Raw genomic sequence first — 18,270 nt, 5'->3', positions numbered from 1 at the left:
ATTTCTTTCTGTGTCTGTGAAGCCTTTTGAGCTGCAATGAAAACAGGTCAAAACTGTGAAAACAGTGACATCTGCTGGCAGATTCCTGTCATACAGTATATGGGATTTGCTGCAGGAAAATCAGAGCACTTGTTTGCGCCAGAAAACACTAAATCTACTGAATGTTAAAAGTGCAGGTGTTTTGGGTGCTATTGAGCTCAGAAAACATTTAAAAAAATTAAGAAAAAATAAATGTTGTTTTGTCACAATCCCTTTAACCCATCAGATTCTAAAAATGTCTTCTACATCCTGACAGTTTTCTGAAAAAGCTATGTTTCTATGTCTGTCGTTCCTCGATTTTTCAAAAATAGCAGACCTACAAGCTTGTGGCGCGCCACTCGGTGGCGTGCTATGAGCTTGTAGATCTGCTATTTTTCAATAGCTAAAGCATAACATAATGCTAACACGGTTAAAAATGGGTTAATGCACATTACCTATATAATGAAACATTTGTAGTGTTATGTAGTCCTATAGAGTAGCCCTACAGCCATCTTACAGAGGCTAACTCTAAATGGCATCGGTGTAAAGGCTATAGGTTGTTGATAGATAAGTTGGTCACTATAGAGCTGAGGCTATATGCCATTTCTTTCGGTGCAAAGCTCGAGGCTAACACCTGCCACTTGATGTTAGCCAAGTGAGCTAACCTTGTGCCTAACCCATTTAAGACGGGAACACGTCTCGGTCGCTTTAGCGTTGAACCACTTTAACCATTATTTTTAAACATTAGCTGTTGAGAAATAGCAGATCTACAAGCTCGTAGCGCGGCACCGAGTGCCGCGCTACGAGCTTGTAGATCTGATACAAAAAATTAAGTGTGAAAACGTGAAGCAAATCTTTGAATATTATAGTTTTCACAACACAACGTTTTTAACGTAAATATTTACTTCTGGGGTGCAGGTCCCTGAAACTACATATTTTCAGTTGGGGCTCCGGCGCGGGCCAAATTCATATAATAATTTGGGTTCCTTGACATGAAAAAGTTTGAGCACTTTTTATTAGAATCTGGTCTCAGGTCTTAATTGATTAAAGCACAAAACAATAAGCTCATAATGCAGTAGCCAGGGTGTTGCTAAGGCATAACGCTGGACCAGATGCCCTCACTCAGAGTTATAGCCATGGTTATGAAACCCTTCCAGCTTAGCCCCCATCCATCCTTCCATCAGCACTACTGTAGCCCGGTCTAGTCTATACGAACAGCATCTGATCTGATCTGACATCAGCACTAGCCCGGTCTAGTCTATACGAACAGCATCTGATCTTATCTGAGGCATTAGGACATCTCTGTGACATTATTAGCTCCCAGCTGTTGTGGATGTGGGAAAAAAAGAATGCAAATGTTATTGTAAGTTACGTTATATGTACTCATGGGAACACTACAGGCAAACAAGCCTCAGGTGAGTGTCTGATGTTGACGGCTTGACGCCAAGGAATGTGAGTTCGCTGACCCTCTCCACTGCGTCACATTCTATGTAGATGGGGGGGGGTGGGGGGCTATCACTGTTGCATCATGAGCAAACGTGACCACTAAGGGGGGACTATAGGATGGTGTTGAACGCTGAACGGTGGGAGAGGGCAGTGTGTAGTGTTGTAGCTATGGCTAAAGTGAGTCACAACTTATTGTTTAATCTTCTAAAACAGTTTCATGAAAAACCTATGTTTCCATCTCAGTGGTTCTCAAACATATTCATGTCAAGGACCCCCGAGAATATAGGTAATTGGCTGCAGACCCCCCCCATGTGAAAATATGTTGTTCCAGGGACCCCCCCCCCCCCCCCCCCCCCCCCGAAGCAAAGATTTGAGTTAAAAACGTTCACTCTGAAAGAATATGTTCAAAGATTTGTGCCACCTTTTCACGATTTTTCAAAAATAGCAGACCTATACCTACAATCTTGAGCTTGACCTATACAAGCTTGAGCTATGAGCTTGTAGATCTGCTACAGAGCTATACAGAGCTGACAATGAGGTTATATCTTCCCTTCTTCTCTGGAGTCCTGCCTCAAAGCAGACCAGAGGTATAGAAACTGTCGTTCCCTGCATGTCATGTCATCGCTATAGGGACACATCATGTCATCGCTATTAAGGGACACATGCATCAGTAAGCAGGAACTGGGGATGGCAATGAAGGACCGGGAAGTCTGTCCGTGTGGCATTGTGAAACCCATTATCTCGACCGCGGTCGACAAAATGACGATGATGACTGTTGAATGGTGGCATTAATTTGTCCAAAACGGTGCTTCATGCTCACCTTTGTGAGTCATGCATCTTCTCCCCATGAGCCCCCCTCACCCCACTGCTCTTCAACCTCCACTGGAGCCCCAATGCATTAAGGTTTAATTCAAGGACATGGTCTTCACAGTCCCAGCCATCCATAATACCACCAAATAATCCACACTACTGTTCATACCGTGTCAATCTGCCTCAGGGGGCTCTTTTTATATGCTTCACATTCTTTTTTTACACATTTGGCTTCAAGTAATACTTTCCAGTATGCGGTCCATGATTTCACCACTTCAAACTTGATAACCCGATATGGTAGAAATAGTGCACTAGAGGCTTTTATATTAGTCTATAAAATCATAAATAATGTATAATAGGATGTCACTTGTCCTGTGAGGAAGTTTGGTAAACAAATCTCTTCTGCATTCAGGAGTGTCGCCCTGCATTCATGAGTGTTGAATTTGCATTGACAACGTCGGTTTCCTCCTTTTTCACCAATAAATCCAAAGACATAGTGACTGTGAATACTTCCACACGGTCGGCCTTACTCTAAAAAGTAACCCCTCCGTCTTCTCCCAAAGCCCCCAGAAAGGCTGCAGGCCCCCAATGTTGAATGAAGTGCTCGGCCCTCTACTGGTCAGGGCTGGCACTGCAGACGTGCCCGTGCATTTAGCTTAACCCATTCTGATCGGGCACCCATTTTGGTGTCGGCATCATGTTATGCTTTAGCTATTTAAAAATAGCAGATCTACAAGCTCATATCGCGCCACCGAGTGGCGCGATACGAGCTTGTAGGTCTGCTATTTTTGAAAAAAATCGAAGAACGACTGACATTTTTTTAATCTGATCTCAGGTCAGAATGGGTCAATCAGACCAGTGTGTGTCCGGCGGAAACCTGGTATGAATCTGATCTCAGGTCAGAATGGGTTAATGAGGAAACCCGGCGCAGCAGCTGGTGGTTTTTAACATGGAAGAACAGAGAGAGTTCTTCCGGGTGCTTCAAAACGCCACTGAGCAACTTTCATCCAAATGAATAGCAGGTGGGCGGGGCCCTTACCCACACAACACTAGTGTGCGTGCGTGGGTGCGTGGGTGCGTGCGTGGGCTGAAAGGTACCCCAGTGTGAGAACGACCTCAACAGCCCACAGTATGACACACAGTGCTATAATAAAGTGACACCCTAAACCTCACATGATATTTATACCCCTCTGAGACTCTGCTCACATTTACTGAAGGATAACACTCCCCCCCCCCCCCCCCCCCCCATACACATGCAGCATGTGTGTAGCGTAGCCCTACACACACACTGTCTGCGAACGCCGCGCGTCAAAACAGCCGCCTCCATTATTTTCAATGAACCTATCCCACAACCGGCAGCGGTGTCCGACGCGCGCTCACGCCTCGCCTGACGCTCCGATACGCCACTGTTCTATTTTCCAGGCGGCGTTGGCCGCACGGCAACGCCTGTGCCGCGTCGCTCTCGCACCCGGTGTGTGTGTGTGTTGGGCTTGTGTCTGACTGTGACAACGGTGTGTGTTTGTGTTCGTCTCTTTAAAGAGAGAGAGAACGAGAGAGGAGAGAGAGAGAGTTAGTCAGAGAGATTGAGAGCCCTGCTGTATATCGGGTGAATGTTTTCAGTGGTGGAAAAGGTATACTCAATTGTTTTACTTAAGTAAAAGTACCAATACTGCAATTTAGACCTATACTTCGCTACAAGTAAAAGTACGGACTTGAAAACGTACTTAAAGTACTAAAAGTAAAAGTGCTCATATTGCACAATGTCCCATTTCACAGGTTCAAACTGTGTACACAATCTTTTGAAAATAGCAGATATTCTTTTATTTTTTATTAAGATATGTGTTTGCGGCTTACGCCTTTTATTGGTTTTTGAAGGGACAGACAGTAGGCTGACAGGAAACGGGAGAGAGATGGGGGGGGAAGACATGCAGTAAAGGCCGTGTCGGGCTCGGGAGTCGAACCCGCGGCACACTGCGACTGGATTACCAGCCGGGTGCCCAGACGGTTACGCCACCGCCTGGGCCGAAAATAGCAGATCTACAAGCTCAATGCGACAATGCGTCGCAACAGCTTGTAGATTGGCTATTTTCAAATGGCCGAAATGTATAGGGTTGAAGTGCAGGTTAATGTATGTTTTCTAATCAAAATTAAAATCGCCAAAGTAACTAGTAACTAAAGTTTTCTAATAATTGTAGTGAAGTAAAAGTACAAATGTTGCCTCTGAGATGTAGTGGAATTACTCAAGTAAAGTACAAATACCTCCAAATTGTACTTAAGTACAGTACTTAAGTAAAAGTACTTCCACCGCTGAATGTTTAGTGATCTAAGCCTGTTGTAGAGGCCACGGTTATTCCTGTCCCCCCCCCCCCCCCCCCCCCCACCCCGATGACGTGTAGCGTTTGAGGCCTATAGTTGTTCTGTAGAAACACCACACATGAACGCTCCGACTAGTTGCATGTGTAATCTTTGCATTGTGCTTAAAATTATTCAACCATTTTCTGGGACGATATTTGCGACCAAATTTGACTTTTAGTTTTTTCATGTCATATGAAAGCAGGGAATCATAGCTTCAAATTGATATATTGGTTGTTCAGTTTGACCCGCCAGTTTTGGAGAATGTCTTGCAGAAAACAGCGAGTTGAGAAAACAACAGGCTTGAAGTTGAAAGGTTCACCTCTGTGGTCTCTAACGTTACACCTAGCTACATGTTTAAGCATTTATTTCATATTTACATGTCAATTTCAGCTCTGACACTTATTTCAGACATGCTCTAGTATGTGAAGAGTCTGCCTGTGCTAATAACTCATTAAAAAAAATACGGTTTTCTCCTCTGGTGAAAAGCTGTAATTTGTGCGATGGCAGTCTCTCAGTCAAATCTGGTCACATTTGATAATTTCCCTGCCTGCATGCATGTTATGGCAGGGTACAGTATAGTAATCCAGTCCTGTATTTAGGATTCTCCTAACCCTAGCAAACGCCCCACACAGTGCCCCTCGGGGGAAGTGAGGCTGCTCTGGGTTGGGTTGGTCTGTTGACGTCTTCTGGTCCTTTTGGGCCTCGAAGGCACAGAGATAATTTTTCTGTCGACTTTTTAAAAATATTTATGGATTTCCGTTTCATAACGCTGTTCTGCATGCGCTTGTATATCCTCACTCTGGTTTGCCGTGCGACGGAAGTATAGCAGGAAGAAAGGACTAAGTGGAAAGTCTATGGGAACGGATTTTTTTTTAAAGAATCCATTTATTTCGGATAGTTTTTTCCAGGATGCAAAACAAGCTTGATTTGCGGCTCTTAATTAACAGTTCGACTGCGGAATTAATTAATCGCTGAATTAATTAATCGTTGACTGCCTTGATTTCCCATCACAATCAGAACTGCAGCATCACTCCCAATCTTCCGCCGTAGTCTGAAAACCCACCTTTTCAGACTCCATCATGGCTCATAGCACTTACCCCACCCCCTTAGATAGCATTTCTGTAGACTTAGATAGCATCTGATACAGACTTATAGCGACGGATATTCTTTTTGTCTCCACCAGGCCGAAGGCATGGGGGGAGAGTATGTTTTGCACTCCGTCCGTCCGTCCGTCCGTCCGTCCGTCCGTGTGTGTGTCCGTCCGTCCGTCCGTGTGTGTGTCCGTCCGTGTGTCCGTGAGCAGCTAATCTCGGCCACCGTTAACCCGGTCGATGCCAAATTTTGCACACACACTCCCTGGATGCCAACGATGAACCTCTGCCCCAAACTTTCCAGAACGGCCTGTTATAGCGCCACCAGGAGGCCGCTTTGTGCAAAACAAGTTTTTGCACAGTACACTTACAGATTTTGTCCAAACATCACGCAAATTGGTACACAGTCTCTCTAGAGCCATTCAACGAAACCAGTCTTTCAGATTTCTCAGACTCCATCCTGATTGGTTAAGATTGGCTTCCAAAGTTCACAGGAGTGCTCAGTTTCAAACAAAATGCTGCAAATCATGAACACATCGCGTGATTTCCGTGAAATTGTGCACCCACATTCCCACTAGGCCGAGGACGAAATGCCACATGAACAATTTCAACTCAGCCTCAAGGTGGCGCTATAACTGGCCGAAAACTGTTTTTACCTCTAACTGCACGGATCTGTGGATAACTTTGTATGCCAACTCCCTAGAGGCCAAGGAAAAACCTTTGCCTGGAATTTTTCACATCTGCTCTTTATAGCGCCACCAGGAGGCCGACATATGTAAAACACATTTTCTATTATTACTCCTTCCGATTTTATCCAAATTTCACGCAAATCGGTACACATGATCTCCATAGTCATGTGATCAAGACAGGTTTGTTTGATTTCTCATATTCCATCCTGATTGGCCACGATTGGCTCAGGAGTGCTCAGTTTCAAACGAAATGCTGCAAATCATGAACACATCGCGTGATTTCCGTGAAATTGTGCACCCACATTCCCACTAGGCCGAGGACGAAATGCCACATGAACAATTTCAACTCAGCCTCAAGGTGGCGCTATAACTGGCCGAAAAGTGTTTTCACCTCTAACTGCACGGATCTGTGGATAACTTTGTATGCCAACTCCCTAGAGGCCAAGGAAAAACCTTTGCCTGGAATTCTTCACATCTGCTCATCCTGGTGGAGACCTGTGCCCAGAAGGGCACTTTTTCTAGTTTCCGATGACGTCGTCAAAATGTGTCACCTGTCCCACTCGGATGGAGTTTCCGATGGAAACCCCGTATTAAAGTTTTAAAACGTATTAAAAACCTGAATTAAACAATGAAAATGTAACTTGTGTAACTCCATGGCCATATCCAAAAGGACATGTTCAACTCCGTTCAAGTGAAGGGGAAGGTTCTTCTGCAGCTGCGGGTGAATGAAATGCCGAAATCTTGAACTTTCGGGCATTCAACATCACGTCACCCTTTATAATTTCTGGTAAATGGCTCAAACTGTGTAGAACCACGAAGCCAAAAGATGATGCCTATTAGAGGGTATATGCACGTGACGATGTCATCATCATACCTGGAAGTTATGTTGCTGGAACGCCTACTGGCAGAGTGGCAAAAAAATAAATACTTACTGTACATCCAAACAGAAGAGAAAAATCAGAGAGATCTGATTGCATTCACTTCCAGACGGTCTTCTGGTTTGTCAATAATAGAAGCTCCACCACCGGATCACTTTGAATCGGTGTTGTGTGTGTGTGCACCAACGGAACCCTGCCACTAGATGGCAGCGATGCATGGCGGGCGGGTAGGTTAAAGGCTGGGGCCTTCTGCATGTGCCAGCACAGAGTGGCGTGATTGGCTGCAGCACCTATCATCATCCACCTATCTCCCTATAGCTTCTCTCTCTCTCTCTCTCTCTCTCTCTCTCTCTCTCTCTCTCTCTCTGTCTCTGTCTCTGTCTCTCTCTCTGTATCTCTCTCTCTCTCTCTCTGTCTGTCTCTCTCTCTCTCTCTCTCTCTCTCTTTGTCTCTGTCTCTCTCTCTCTCTGTCTCTGTCTCTGTCTCTGTCTCTGTCTCTGTCTCTGTCTCTGTCTCTGTCTCTGTCTCTGTCTCTGTCTCTGTCTCTGTCTCTGTCTCTCTCTCTCTCTGTCTCTCTGTCTCTCTCTCTCTCTCTCTCTGTCTCTGTCTCTGTCTCTCTCTCTCTCTGTCTCTCTCTCTCTCTCTCTCTCTGTCTCTCTGTCTCTGTCTCTGTCTCTGTCTCTCTCTCTCTCTCTCTCTCTCTCTGCCCCCCCCCCTCCCCCTGGTTTTGGCCCATCTAATTTCCCCTCCAGCTGAGTGGCAGGAAGGTTCATATAGCCCCCAGCAGGACCCCCCCCCCCCCCCCCCCCCCTCCCTTATCGACCATGGGTGAGAGGTCAAAGAGATGCCACTGTCCGTCCCGGGGGTTGGACAGTGGAATGTCTTTTTAGAAGACATTCTAAAAATGTTCTTCTACATCCTGACAGTTTTCTGAAAAAGCTATGTTTCTATGTCAGTCGTTCTTCGATTTTTCAAAAATAGCAGACCTACAAGCTCGTAGCGCGTGTGTGTGTGTGTGTGTGTGTGCACGTGAGAGATGTGACAGTGCTCAGTGGCGTGAACTGAACTGAGGCCAGAGCCAGCGCCAGTAGTCTGGCCAGAGGGCAACTGACCCATTGGGGTCACAGCATGTGCACGAGTGCACACCATTGTGTGTGTGTGTGTGTGTGTGTGTGTGTGTGTGTGTGTGTGTGTGTGTGTGTGTGTGTGTGTGTGCGTGCATAGTCACTTGGAAAATTTGTACTACATAATTAAGTACATAGAAACCTACGAGCAAACTGGATGGTAATAATAACACATTTAGCTATACTGCAGGTCTGAGCAAAGTATCCATAAGAAATGAATGTTTTCCATCTATTTCCGTATAGTAGGCTTCCCTTTGCAACTGAATGGCTGGAACATGGAGAGTTTACATAGTACACATAGTGCATGCATACATTTTACTTAATAATTATATCTGGTTTCAGTATTCATTCATGATGTATTTTCTCGATTATTTTCTCGATTATTAAAATGTTGAGAACCCCTGGTTTAACCCATTTTGGCCGGGAACCCCTTTTGGTGTTGGCATCATGTCATGCTTTAGCTATTGAAAAATAGCAGACCTACAAGCTTGTAGCTTGTAAGCTTGTAGGTCTGCTATTTTTGAAGAATCGTGAAAAGTGTTTGAGAACGACTGACACAGAAAGACTGCTTTTTCAAGAAAACAGATTTAGAAGACATTTGCAGAATCGTTCCCAGGTCAAAATGGGTTAATGCAATCAGATAGGATTTTTCTCTTCTGTTTGGATGTACAGTATATGGGCTGTCAAGGCCAGAAAGTATTATTTTTTTGCCCCTCTGCCAGTAGGCGTTCCAGCAGCATAACTTCCAAGCATGATGATGACATCGTCACGTGCATATACCCTCTAATAGGCATCATCTTTTGGCTTTGTGTGTTCTACAGTTTGAGCCATTTACCAGAAATTATAGCGGGTGACGTGATGTTGAATGCCCGAAATGTCAAGATTTCGCCATTTCATTCACCCGCAGCTGCAGAAGAACCTTCCCCTCACTTGGAACGGAGTTGAACAGAAACAGAAGCTTTAAGAACACTTTCCTAGGGGTCTTTATGTGGTTTTAGATATTTTAGATTGTAGCAGTGAGCCCAGTGTCTCTGATGTCATGGACACTGCATGGGCTCACTTCCTTCCTGGACTACATGTTGTCTCAGTAAGACAGCCCTCTCCCCCCCCTATCCACAAGGAGGAGCAGTGCACCAAAGACTTATGGGAATTGTAGTCCAGGAAGGTAGTGAGACCATGACGTTCATCACGGCACACAGTGTCCACTAATGTGACCACTGGAGAGTGTAAATGGTGGTTAACCCATTCTGACCGGGCACCCATTTTGGTGTCAGCATCATGTTATGCTTTAGCTATTGAAAAATAGCAGATCTACAAGCTCATATCGCGCCACCGAGTGGCGCGATACGAGCTTGTAGGTCTGCTATTTTTTGAAAAATCGAAGAACGACTGACATTTTTTAGAATCTGATCTCAGGTCAGAATGGGTTCATCAGACCAGTGTGTGTCCGGCGGAAACCTCGTATGAATCTGATCTCAGGTCAGAATGGGTTAAAAGTCATTTTTTCCATGCCCCGGCTCATCAGCAGTCTGACATGACTGTTGCTCTCAATTATAGATGTTCCAAATCCAAATGTCAAAGAAAGTGACTTTCACTTTAGGAGTGTAATCACCTTTCCTTGTCCACTTTTCCTTTTGACGTTTTTAATGAATTGAGAGAGACATTCATATTTTGCACTGTTCTGGAGGTCATGTACTGTATGCACTGTCCATACTAATCTCTCTCTCTCTCTCTCTCTCTCTCGCTCTCTCTCCAGCATTGAAAAGTTCTGCAAACTTCCACGAACAGAGACGGAGTTTAGAACGGGCCCGGGTCAGTATCCTCCTCCTCTATCCATCTCTGCTCTCTGATGACTGTACTGTACTGTACTGTACTGTACTGTACTGTACTGTACTGTACTGTACTGTACTGTACTGTACTGTACTGTACTGTACTGTACTGTACTGTACTGTACTGTACTGTACTGTACTGTACTGTACTGTACTGTACTGTACTGTACTGTACTGTACTGTACTGTACTGTACTGTACTGTACTGTACTGTACTGTACTGTACTGTACTGTACTGTACTGTACTGTACTGTACTGTACTGTACTGTACTGTACTGTACTGTACTGTACTGTACTGTACTGTACTGTACTGTATCCATCTCTGCTCTCTGATGACTGTACTGTACTGTACTGTACTGTACTGTACTGTACTGTACTGTACTGTACTGTACTGTACTGTACTGTACTGTACTGTACTGTACTGTATCCATCTCTGCTCTCTGATGACTGTACTGTACTGTACTGTACTGTACTGTACTGTACTGTACTGTACTGTACTGTACTGTACTGTACTGTACTGTACTGTACTGTACTGTACTGTACTGTACTGTACTGTACTGTACTGTACTGTATCCATCTCTGCTCTCTGATGACTGTACTGTACTGTACTGTACTGTACTGTACTGTACTGTACTGTACTGTACTGTACTGTACTGTACTGTACTGTACTGTACTGTACTGTACTGTACTGTACTGTACTGTACTGTACTGTACTGTACTGTACTGTACTGTACTGTACTGTACTGTATCCATCTCTGCTCTCTGATGACTGTACTGTACTGTACTGTACTGTACTGTACTGTACTGTACTGTACTGTACTGTACTGTACTGTACTGTACTGTACTGTACTGTACTGTATCCATCTCTGCTCTCTGATGACTGTACTGTACTGTACTGTACTGTACTGTACTGTACTGTACTGTACTGTACTGTACTGTACTGTACTGTACTGTACTGTACTGTACTGTACTGTACTGTACTGTACTGTACTGTACTGTACTGTACTGTACTGTACTGTATCCATCTCTGCTCTCTGATGACTGTACTGTACTGTACTGTACTGTACTGTACTGTACTGTACTGTACTGTACTGTACTGTACTGTACTGTACTGTACTGTACTGTACTGTATCCATCTCTGCTCTCTGATGACTGTACTGTACTGTACTGTACTGTACTGTACTGTACTGCACTGTACTGTACTGTACTGTACTGTACTGTACTGTACTGTACTGTACTGTACTGTACTGTACTGTACTGTACTGTACTGTACTGTACTGTACTGTACTGTACTGTACTGTACTGTACTGTATCCATCTCTGCTCTCTGATGACTGTACTGTACTGTACTGTACTGTACTGTACTGTACTGTACTGTACTGTACTGTACTGTATCCATCTCTGCTCTCTGATGACTGTACTGTACTGTACTGTACTGTACTGTACTGTACTGTACTGTACTGTACTGTACTGTACTGTACTGTACTGTACTGTACTGTACTGTACTGTACTGTACTGTACTGTACTGTACTGTACTGTATCCATCTCTGCTCTCTGATGACTGTACTGTACTGTACTGTACTGTACTGTACTGTACTGTACTGTACTGTACTGTACTGTACTGTACTGTACTGTACTGTACTGTACTGTACTGTACTGTACTGTACTGTACTGTACTGTACTGTACTGTACTGTACTGTACTGTACTGTATCCATCTCTGCTCTCTGATGACTGTACTGTACTGTACTGTACTGTACTGTACTGTACTGTACTGTACTGTACTGTACTGTACTGTACTGTACTGTACTGTACTGTACTGTACTGTATCCATCTCTGCTCTCTGATGACTGTACTGTACTGTACTGTACTGTACTGTACTGTATCCATCTCTGCTCTCTGATGACTGTACTGTACTGTACTGTACTGTACTGTACTGTACTGCACTGTACTGTACTGTACTGTACTGTACTGTACTGTATCCATCTCTGCTCTCTGATGACTGTACTGTACTGTACTGTACTGTACTGTACTGTACTGCACTGTACTGTACTGTACTGTACTGTACTGTACTGTACTGTACTGTACTGTACTGTACTGTACTGTACTGTACTGTACTGTACTGTACTGTACTGTACTGTACTGTACTGTATCCATCTCTGCTCTCTGATGACTGTACTGTACTGTACTGTACTGTACTGTACTGTACTGTACTGTACTGTACTGTATCCATCTCTGCTCTCTGATGACTGTACTGTACTGTACTGTACTGTACTGTACTGTACTGCACTGTACTGTACTGTACTGTACTGTACTGTACTGTACTGTACTGTACTGTACTGTACTGTACTGTACTGTACTGTACTGTACTGTACTGTACTGTACTGTACTGTACTGTACTGTACTGTATCCATCTCTGCTCTCTGATGACTGTACTGTACTGTACTGTACTGTACTGTACTGTACTGTACTGTACTGTACTGTACTGTACTGTACTGTACTGTACTGTACTGTACTGTACTGTACTGTACTGTACTGTACTGTACTGTACTGTACTGTACTGTACTGTATCCATCTCTGCTCTCTGATGACTGTACTGTACTGTACTGTACTGTACTGTACTGTACTGTACTGCACTGTACTGTACTGTACTGTACTGTACTGTACTGTACTGTACTGTACTGTACTGTACTGTACTGTACTGTACTGTACTGTACTGTACTGTACTGTACTGTACTGTATCCATCTCTGCTCTCTGATGACTGTACTGTACTGTACTGTACTGTACTGTACTGTACTGTACTGTACTGTACTGTACTGTACTGTACTGTACTGTACTGTACTGTACTGTACTGTACTGTATCCATCTCTGCTCTCTGATGACTGTACTGTACTGTACTGTACTGTACTGTACTGTACTGTACTGCACTGTACTGTACTGTACTGTACTGTACTGTACTGTACTGTACTGTACTGTACTGTACTGTACTGTACTGTACTGTACTGTACTGTACTGTACTGTACTGTACTGTACTGTACTGTACTGTACTGTACTGTACTGTACTGTACTGTACTGTACTGTACTGTACTGTACTGTACTGTACTGTACTGTACTGTACTGTACTGTACTGTACTGTACTGTATCCATCTCTGCTCTCTGATGACTGTACTGTACTGTACTGTACTGTACTGTACTGTACTGTACTGTACTGTACTGTACTGTACTGTACTGTACTGTATCCATCTCTGCTCTCTGATGACTGTACTGTACTGTACTGTACTGTACTGTACTGTACTGTACTGTACTGTACTGTACTGTACTGTACTGTACTGTACTGTACTGTACTGTACTGTACTGTATCCATCTCTGCTCTCTGATGACTGTACTGTACTGTACTGTACTGTACTGTACTGTACTGTACTGCACTGTACTGTACTGTACTGTACTGTACTGTACTGTACTGTACTGTACTGTACTGTACTGTACTGTACTGTACTGTACTGTACTGTACTGTACTGTACTGTACTGTACTGTACTGTACTGTACTGTACTGTACTGTACTGTATCCATCTCTGCTCTCTGATGACTGTACTGTACTGTACTGTACTGTACTGTACTGTACTGTACTGTACTGTACTGTACTGTACTGTACTGTACTGTACTGTACTGTACTGTACTGTACTGTACTGTACTGTACTGTATCCATCTCTGCTCTCTGATGACTGTACTGTACTGTACTGTACTGTACTGTACTGTACTGTACTGCACTGTACTGTACTGTACTGTACTGTACTGTACTGTACTGTACTGTACTGTACTGTACTGTACTGTACTGTACTGTACTGTACTGTACTGTACTGTACTGTACTGTACTGTATCCATCTCTGCTCTCTGATGACTGTACTGTACTGTACTGTACTGTACTGTACTGTACTGTACTGTACTGTACTGTACTGTACTGTACTGTACTGTACTGTACTGTATCCATCTCTGCTCTCTGATGACTGTACTGTACTGTACTGTACTGTACTGTACTGTACTGCACTGTACTGTACTGTACTGTACTGTACTGTACTGTACTGTACTGTACTGTACTGTACTGTACTGTACTGTACTGTACTGTACTGTACTGTACTGTACTGTACTGTATCCATCTCTGCTCTCTGATGACTGTACTGTACTGTACTGTACTGTACTGTACTGTACTGTACTGTACTGTACTGTACTGTATCCATCTCTGCTCTCTGATGACTGTACTGTACTGTACTGTACTGTACTGCACTGTACTGTACTGTACTGTACTGTACTGTACTGTACTGTACTGTACTGTACTGTACTGTACTGTACTGTACTGTACTGTACTGTACTGTACTGTACTGTACTGTACTGTATCCATCTCTGCTCTCTGATGACTGTACTGTACTGTACTGTACTGTACTGTACTGTACTGCACTGTACTGTACTGTACTGTACTGTACTGTACTGTACTGTACTGTACTGTACTGTACTGTACTGTACTGTACTGTACTGTACTGTACTGTACTGTACTGTACTGTACTGTACTGTACTGTACTGTACTGTATCCATCTCTGCTCTCTGATGACTGTACTGTACTGTACTGTACTGTACTGTACTGTACTGTACTGTACTGTACTGTACTGTACTGTACTGTACTGTACTGTACTGTACTGTACTGTATCCATCTCTGCTCTCTGATGACTGTACTGTACTGTACTGTACTGTACTGTACTGTACTGTACTGTACTGTACTGTACTGTACTGTACTGTACTGTACTGTACTGTACTGTACTGTACTGTACTGTACTGTACTGTACTGTATCCATCTCTGCTCTCTGATGACTGTACTGTACTGTACTGTACTGTACTGTACTGTACTGTACTGTACTGTACTGTACTGTACTGTACTGTACTGTACTGTACTGTACTGTACTGTACTGTACTGTACTGTACTGTACTGTACTGTACTGTATCCATCTCTGCTCTCTGATGACTGTACTGTACTGTACTGTACTGTACTGTACTGTACTGTACTGTACTGTACTGTACTGTACTGTACTGTACTGTACTGTACTGTACTGTACTGTATCCATCTCTGCTCTCTGATGACTGTACTGTACTGTACTGTACTGTACTGTACTGTACTGTACTGTACTGTACTGTACTGTACTGTACTGTACTGTACTGTACTGTACTGTACTGTACTGTATCCATCTCTGCTCTCTGATGACTGTACTGTACTGTACTGTACTGTACTGTACTGTACTGTACTGTACTGTACTGTACTGTACTGTACTGTACTGTACTGTACTGTATCCATCTCTGCTCTCTGATGACTGTACTGTACTGTACTGTACTGTACTGTACTGTACTGTACTGTACTGTACTGTACTGTACTGTACTGTACTGTACTGTACTGTACTGTACTGTACTGTACTGTACTGTATCCATCTCTGCTCTCTGATGACTGTACTGTACTGTACTGTACTGTACTGTACTGTACTGTACTGTACTGTACTGTACTGTACTGTACTGTACTGTACTGTACTGTACTGTACTGTACTGTACTGTACTGTACTGTACTGTATCCATCTCTGCTCTCTGATGACTGTACTGTACTGTACTGTACTGTACTGTACTGTACTGTACTGTACTGTACTGTACTGTACTGTACTGTACTGTACTGTACTGTACTGTACTGTACTGTACTGTATCCATCTCTGCTCTCTGATGACTGTACTGTACTGTACTGTACTGTACTGTACTGTACTGTACTGTACTGTACTGTACTGTACTGTACTGTACTGTACTGTACTGTACTGTACTGTATCCATCTCTGCTCTCTGATGACTGTACTGTACTGTACTGTACTGTACTGTACTGTACTGTACTGTACTGTACTGTACTGTACTGTACTGTACTGTACTGTACTGTACTGTACTCTATCCATCTCTGCTCTCTGATGCCTGGTGGATAAAAGTACTCGATTGTTTTACCAATGTAAACAATATCAATACTACAATGTATAGAACTACTCCGTTACAAGTAAAAGTACGGAATTCAAAATGTACTTAAAGTATACCAAAAGCATACTCCCAATGCAGAATGTCCCCATTTCAAATGTATAGAAATCTTTTGAAAATAGCAGATCTACAAGCTCACAATGTGTCTCATCACGGGCGAATTTTCAGAAATTTCTGAAAAACCTGCATGTTTCTGCAGATCTACAAGCTCACAATATGTCCCATCGCGGCGAATTGTGAGCTTGTAGATCGGCTATTTTCAAACGGTCTAAATTTATTTAGGGCTTAAGTGGTTAATGTATGTTGTGTAATAATCAAAATCTAGAAAGTAACTAGTAACTAAAAGTTTTCAAATAAATGCAGTGGAGTAAAAGTGCAGTATTTGCCTCTAAGATGTAGTGGAGTATAAGTAAAAGTATTGGGAATTGGAGATATTCAAGTAAAGTAGCAGTAGTAGTAAAATGCCGTGCGTGCGTGCGTGCGTGCAAAGCAGTGACACTTGGGGGTCAACAAACGTTATTTCCTATTTCCGTGCTCGGACGGACAGACACAGACAAGTAGGCTGTCTATAGGAGTGGCTAGGACCACTCAAAAAGAATCAAGAATCACAAGGAAGCTACTGTATGTATGAGTAGAATATCTGTACCATGAAACCATGAGTATACGCTATCGAGTGCTATCGTTACATAAAATGCTACAGTATCTAGACTCAACATTAATGCCTCCAAGCTCATCAATTCCTTTAATCAATTCTGGCATGAGTTAATCACAGTTGCTCATGGCAAAAACAATGGCACCTTCAGACCAACAGAAGAGATAATGAGCAGTGTAAATTATTTGAACGGAAATGTTATTAGGTAGACATGCATGCCTCTTTATTTTCCTGCTGTATCTACACCGTGTACAGAGTACAGACTCAGAGGTAAAGGGGAGGGGAGGGGAGGAGAGGAGAGGAGAGGAGAGGAGAGGAGAGGAGAGGAGAGGAGGAGAGGAGAGGGGAGGGGAGGGGAGAGGAGAGTTAAGCCCACCACACACCGGCTGCGTCCCCTGCGCGGCGGACACAGCCGCCTCCATTATTTTCAATGAACCTATCGCACACCGGCTGCGTCCGACGCGCGCTGGTGCGCGGTCACGCCTCGCCTGCCGCGCCGATGCACCGCTGTTCTATTTTCCAGGCGTTGCCGCGCGGCCTCCACCCGGCTATCCGTGGGCGTGGCAATGGAATATAGTCAACAAAACTCCCCAGCCGCGTGGTAGCGCGCCGCGTCCTGTTGGTGTTGCCGTGCGGCTATGGTGCGCGGCAATACTGTACCGCGGCGGTACGCGCGGCGGTCGCAGACGGTGTGTGTCGGGCTTAACAACAGTGAGTAAGGAATTAAAGTGTTGAGGTGATGGTGTCAGTGAAGGTCAAACTTAAGGTTTGTGCGTGCGTGCGTGCGTTCATGTGTCTCTCCGTGTGGGGGAGGTGAATAAAGATTGAACGTGGTGCATTAATCGTTGCCAGAGCTTATCTAAGTGGTGGCAGGCGCATTATAGCCTAAACAAAATACTGGGAGATAATTTCGTTCATCAATATTCTGTGAAACATCAAAGGTCTTGGTTTTGGTTCAGCTCTGAATTCTACCGAATCATCTCCTCAGCGTGGCGCACGGCGGAACATCCGCAGAGCTGATTGGCCTGCTCATCTATGCTGCCAGCGATGCGAGCGAATGATGACATCTCATTTAGAATGCATTTGTTTGTTTAGGGGCACGGTGGCACAGTTGGTAGTGCTGTCGCCTCACAGCTAGAAGGTCCTTCCTGGGTTCGATTCCCGCTCGGGGCTCTGGGCACTGACGGCGTGTTTCCTCCTCCGCGTCATCAGTGCCCATACCCGAAGGCGGGGTTGGCGAAAGGGCCTTTCTGTGTGGAGTTTGCATTTTCTCCCCGTGTCCCCTAGGATAGGTACCCTCACATGTTCTCCCCGTGTCCCCTAGGGTAGTTACCCTCACA

At 44.1% G+C, this 18,270-nt stretch overlaps 1 protein-coding gene across 2 annotated transcripts in view; it reads left to right on the top strand.

Annotated features, from left to right (window-relative positions):
- LOC310869691 (uncharacterized protein) overlaps positions 1 to 18,270 on the top strand; it is a 156,294-nt gene that overhangs the window by 42,861 nt on the left and 95,163 nt on the right. For both annotated transcript variants that reach the window (XM_083780531.1, XM_083780532.1), the window contains one exon: positions 10,168 to 10,223. In XM_083780531.1, the coding sequence (XP_083636657.1) occupies positions 10,168 to 10,223 (56 nt within the window). The remainder of the gene's footprint in view (positions 1 to 10,167; positions 10,224 to 18,270) is intronic.

This window comes from Protomyctophum parallelum, assembly GCF_964188405.1.
Source record: "Protomyctophum parallelum genome assembly, chromosome: 13".
Classification (NCBI taxonomy): domain Eukaryota; kingdom Metazoa; phylum Chordata; class Actinopteri; order Myctophiformes; family Myctophidae; genus Protomyctophum; species Protomyctophum parallelum.
This window is presented reverse-complemented; position numbering and strand designations above follow the sequence as displayed.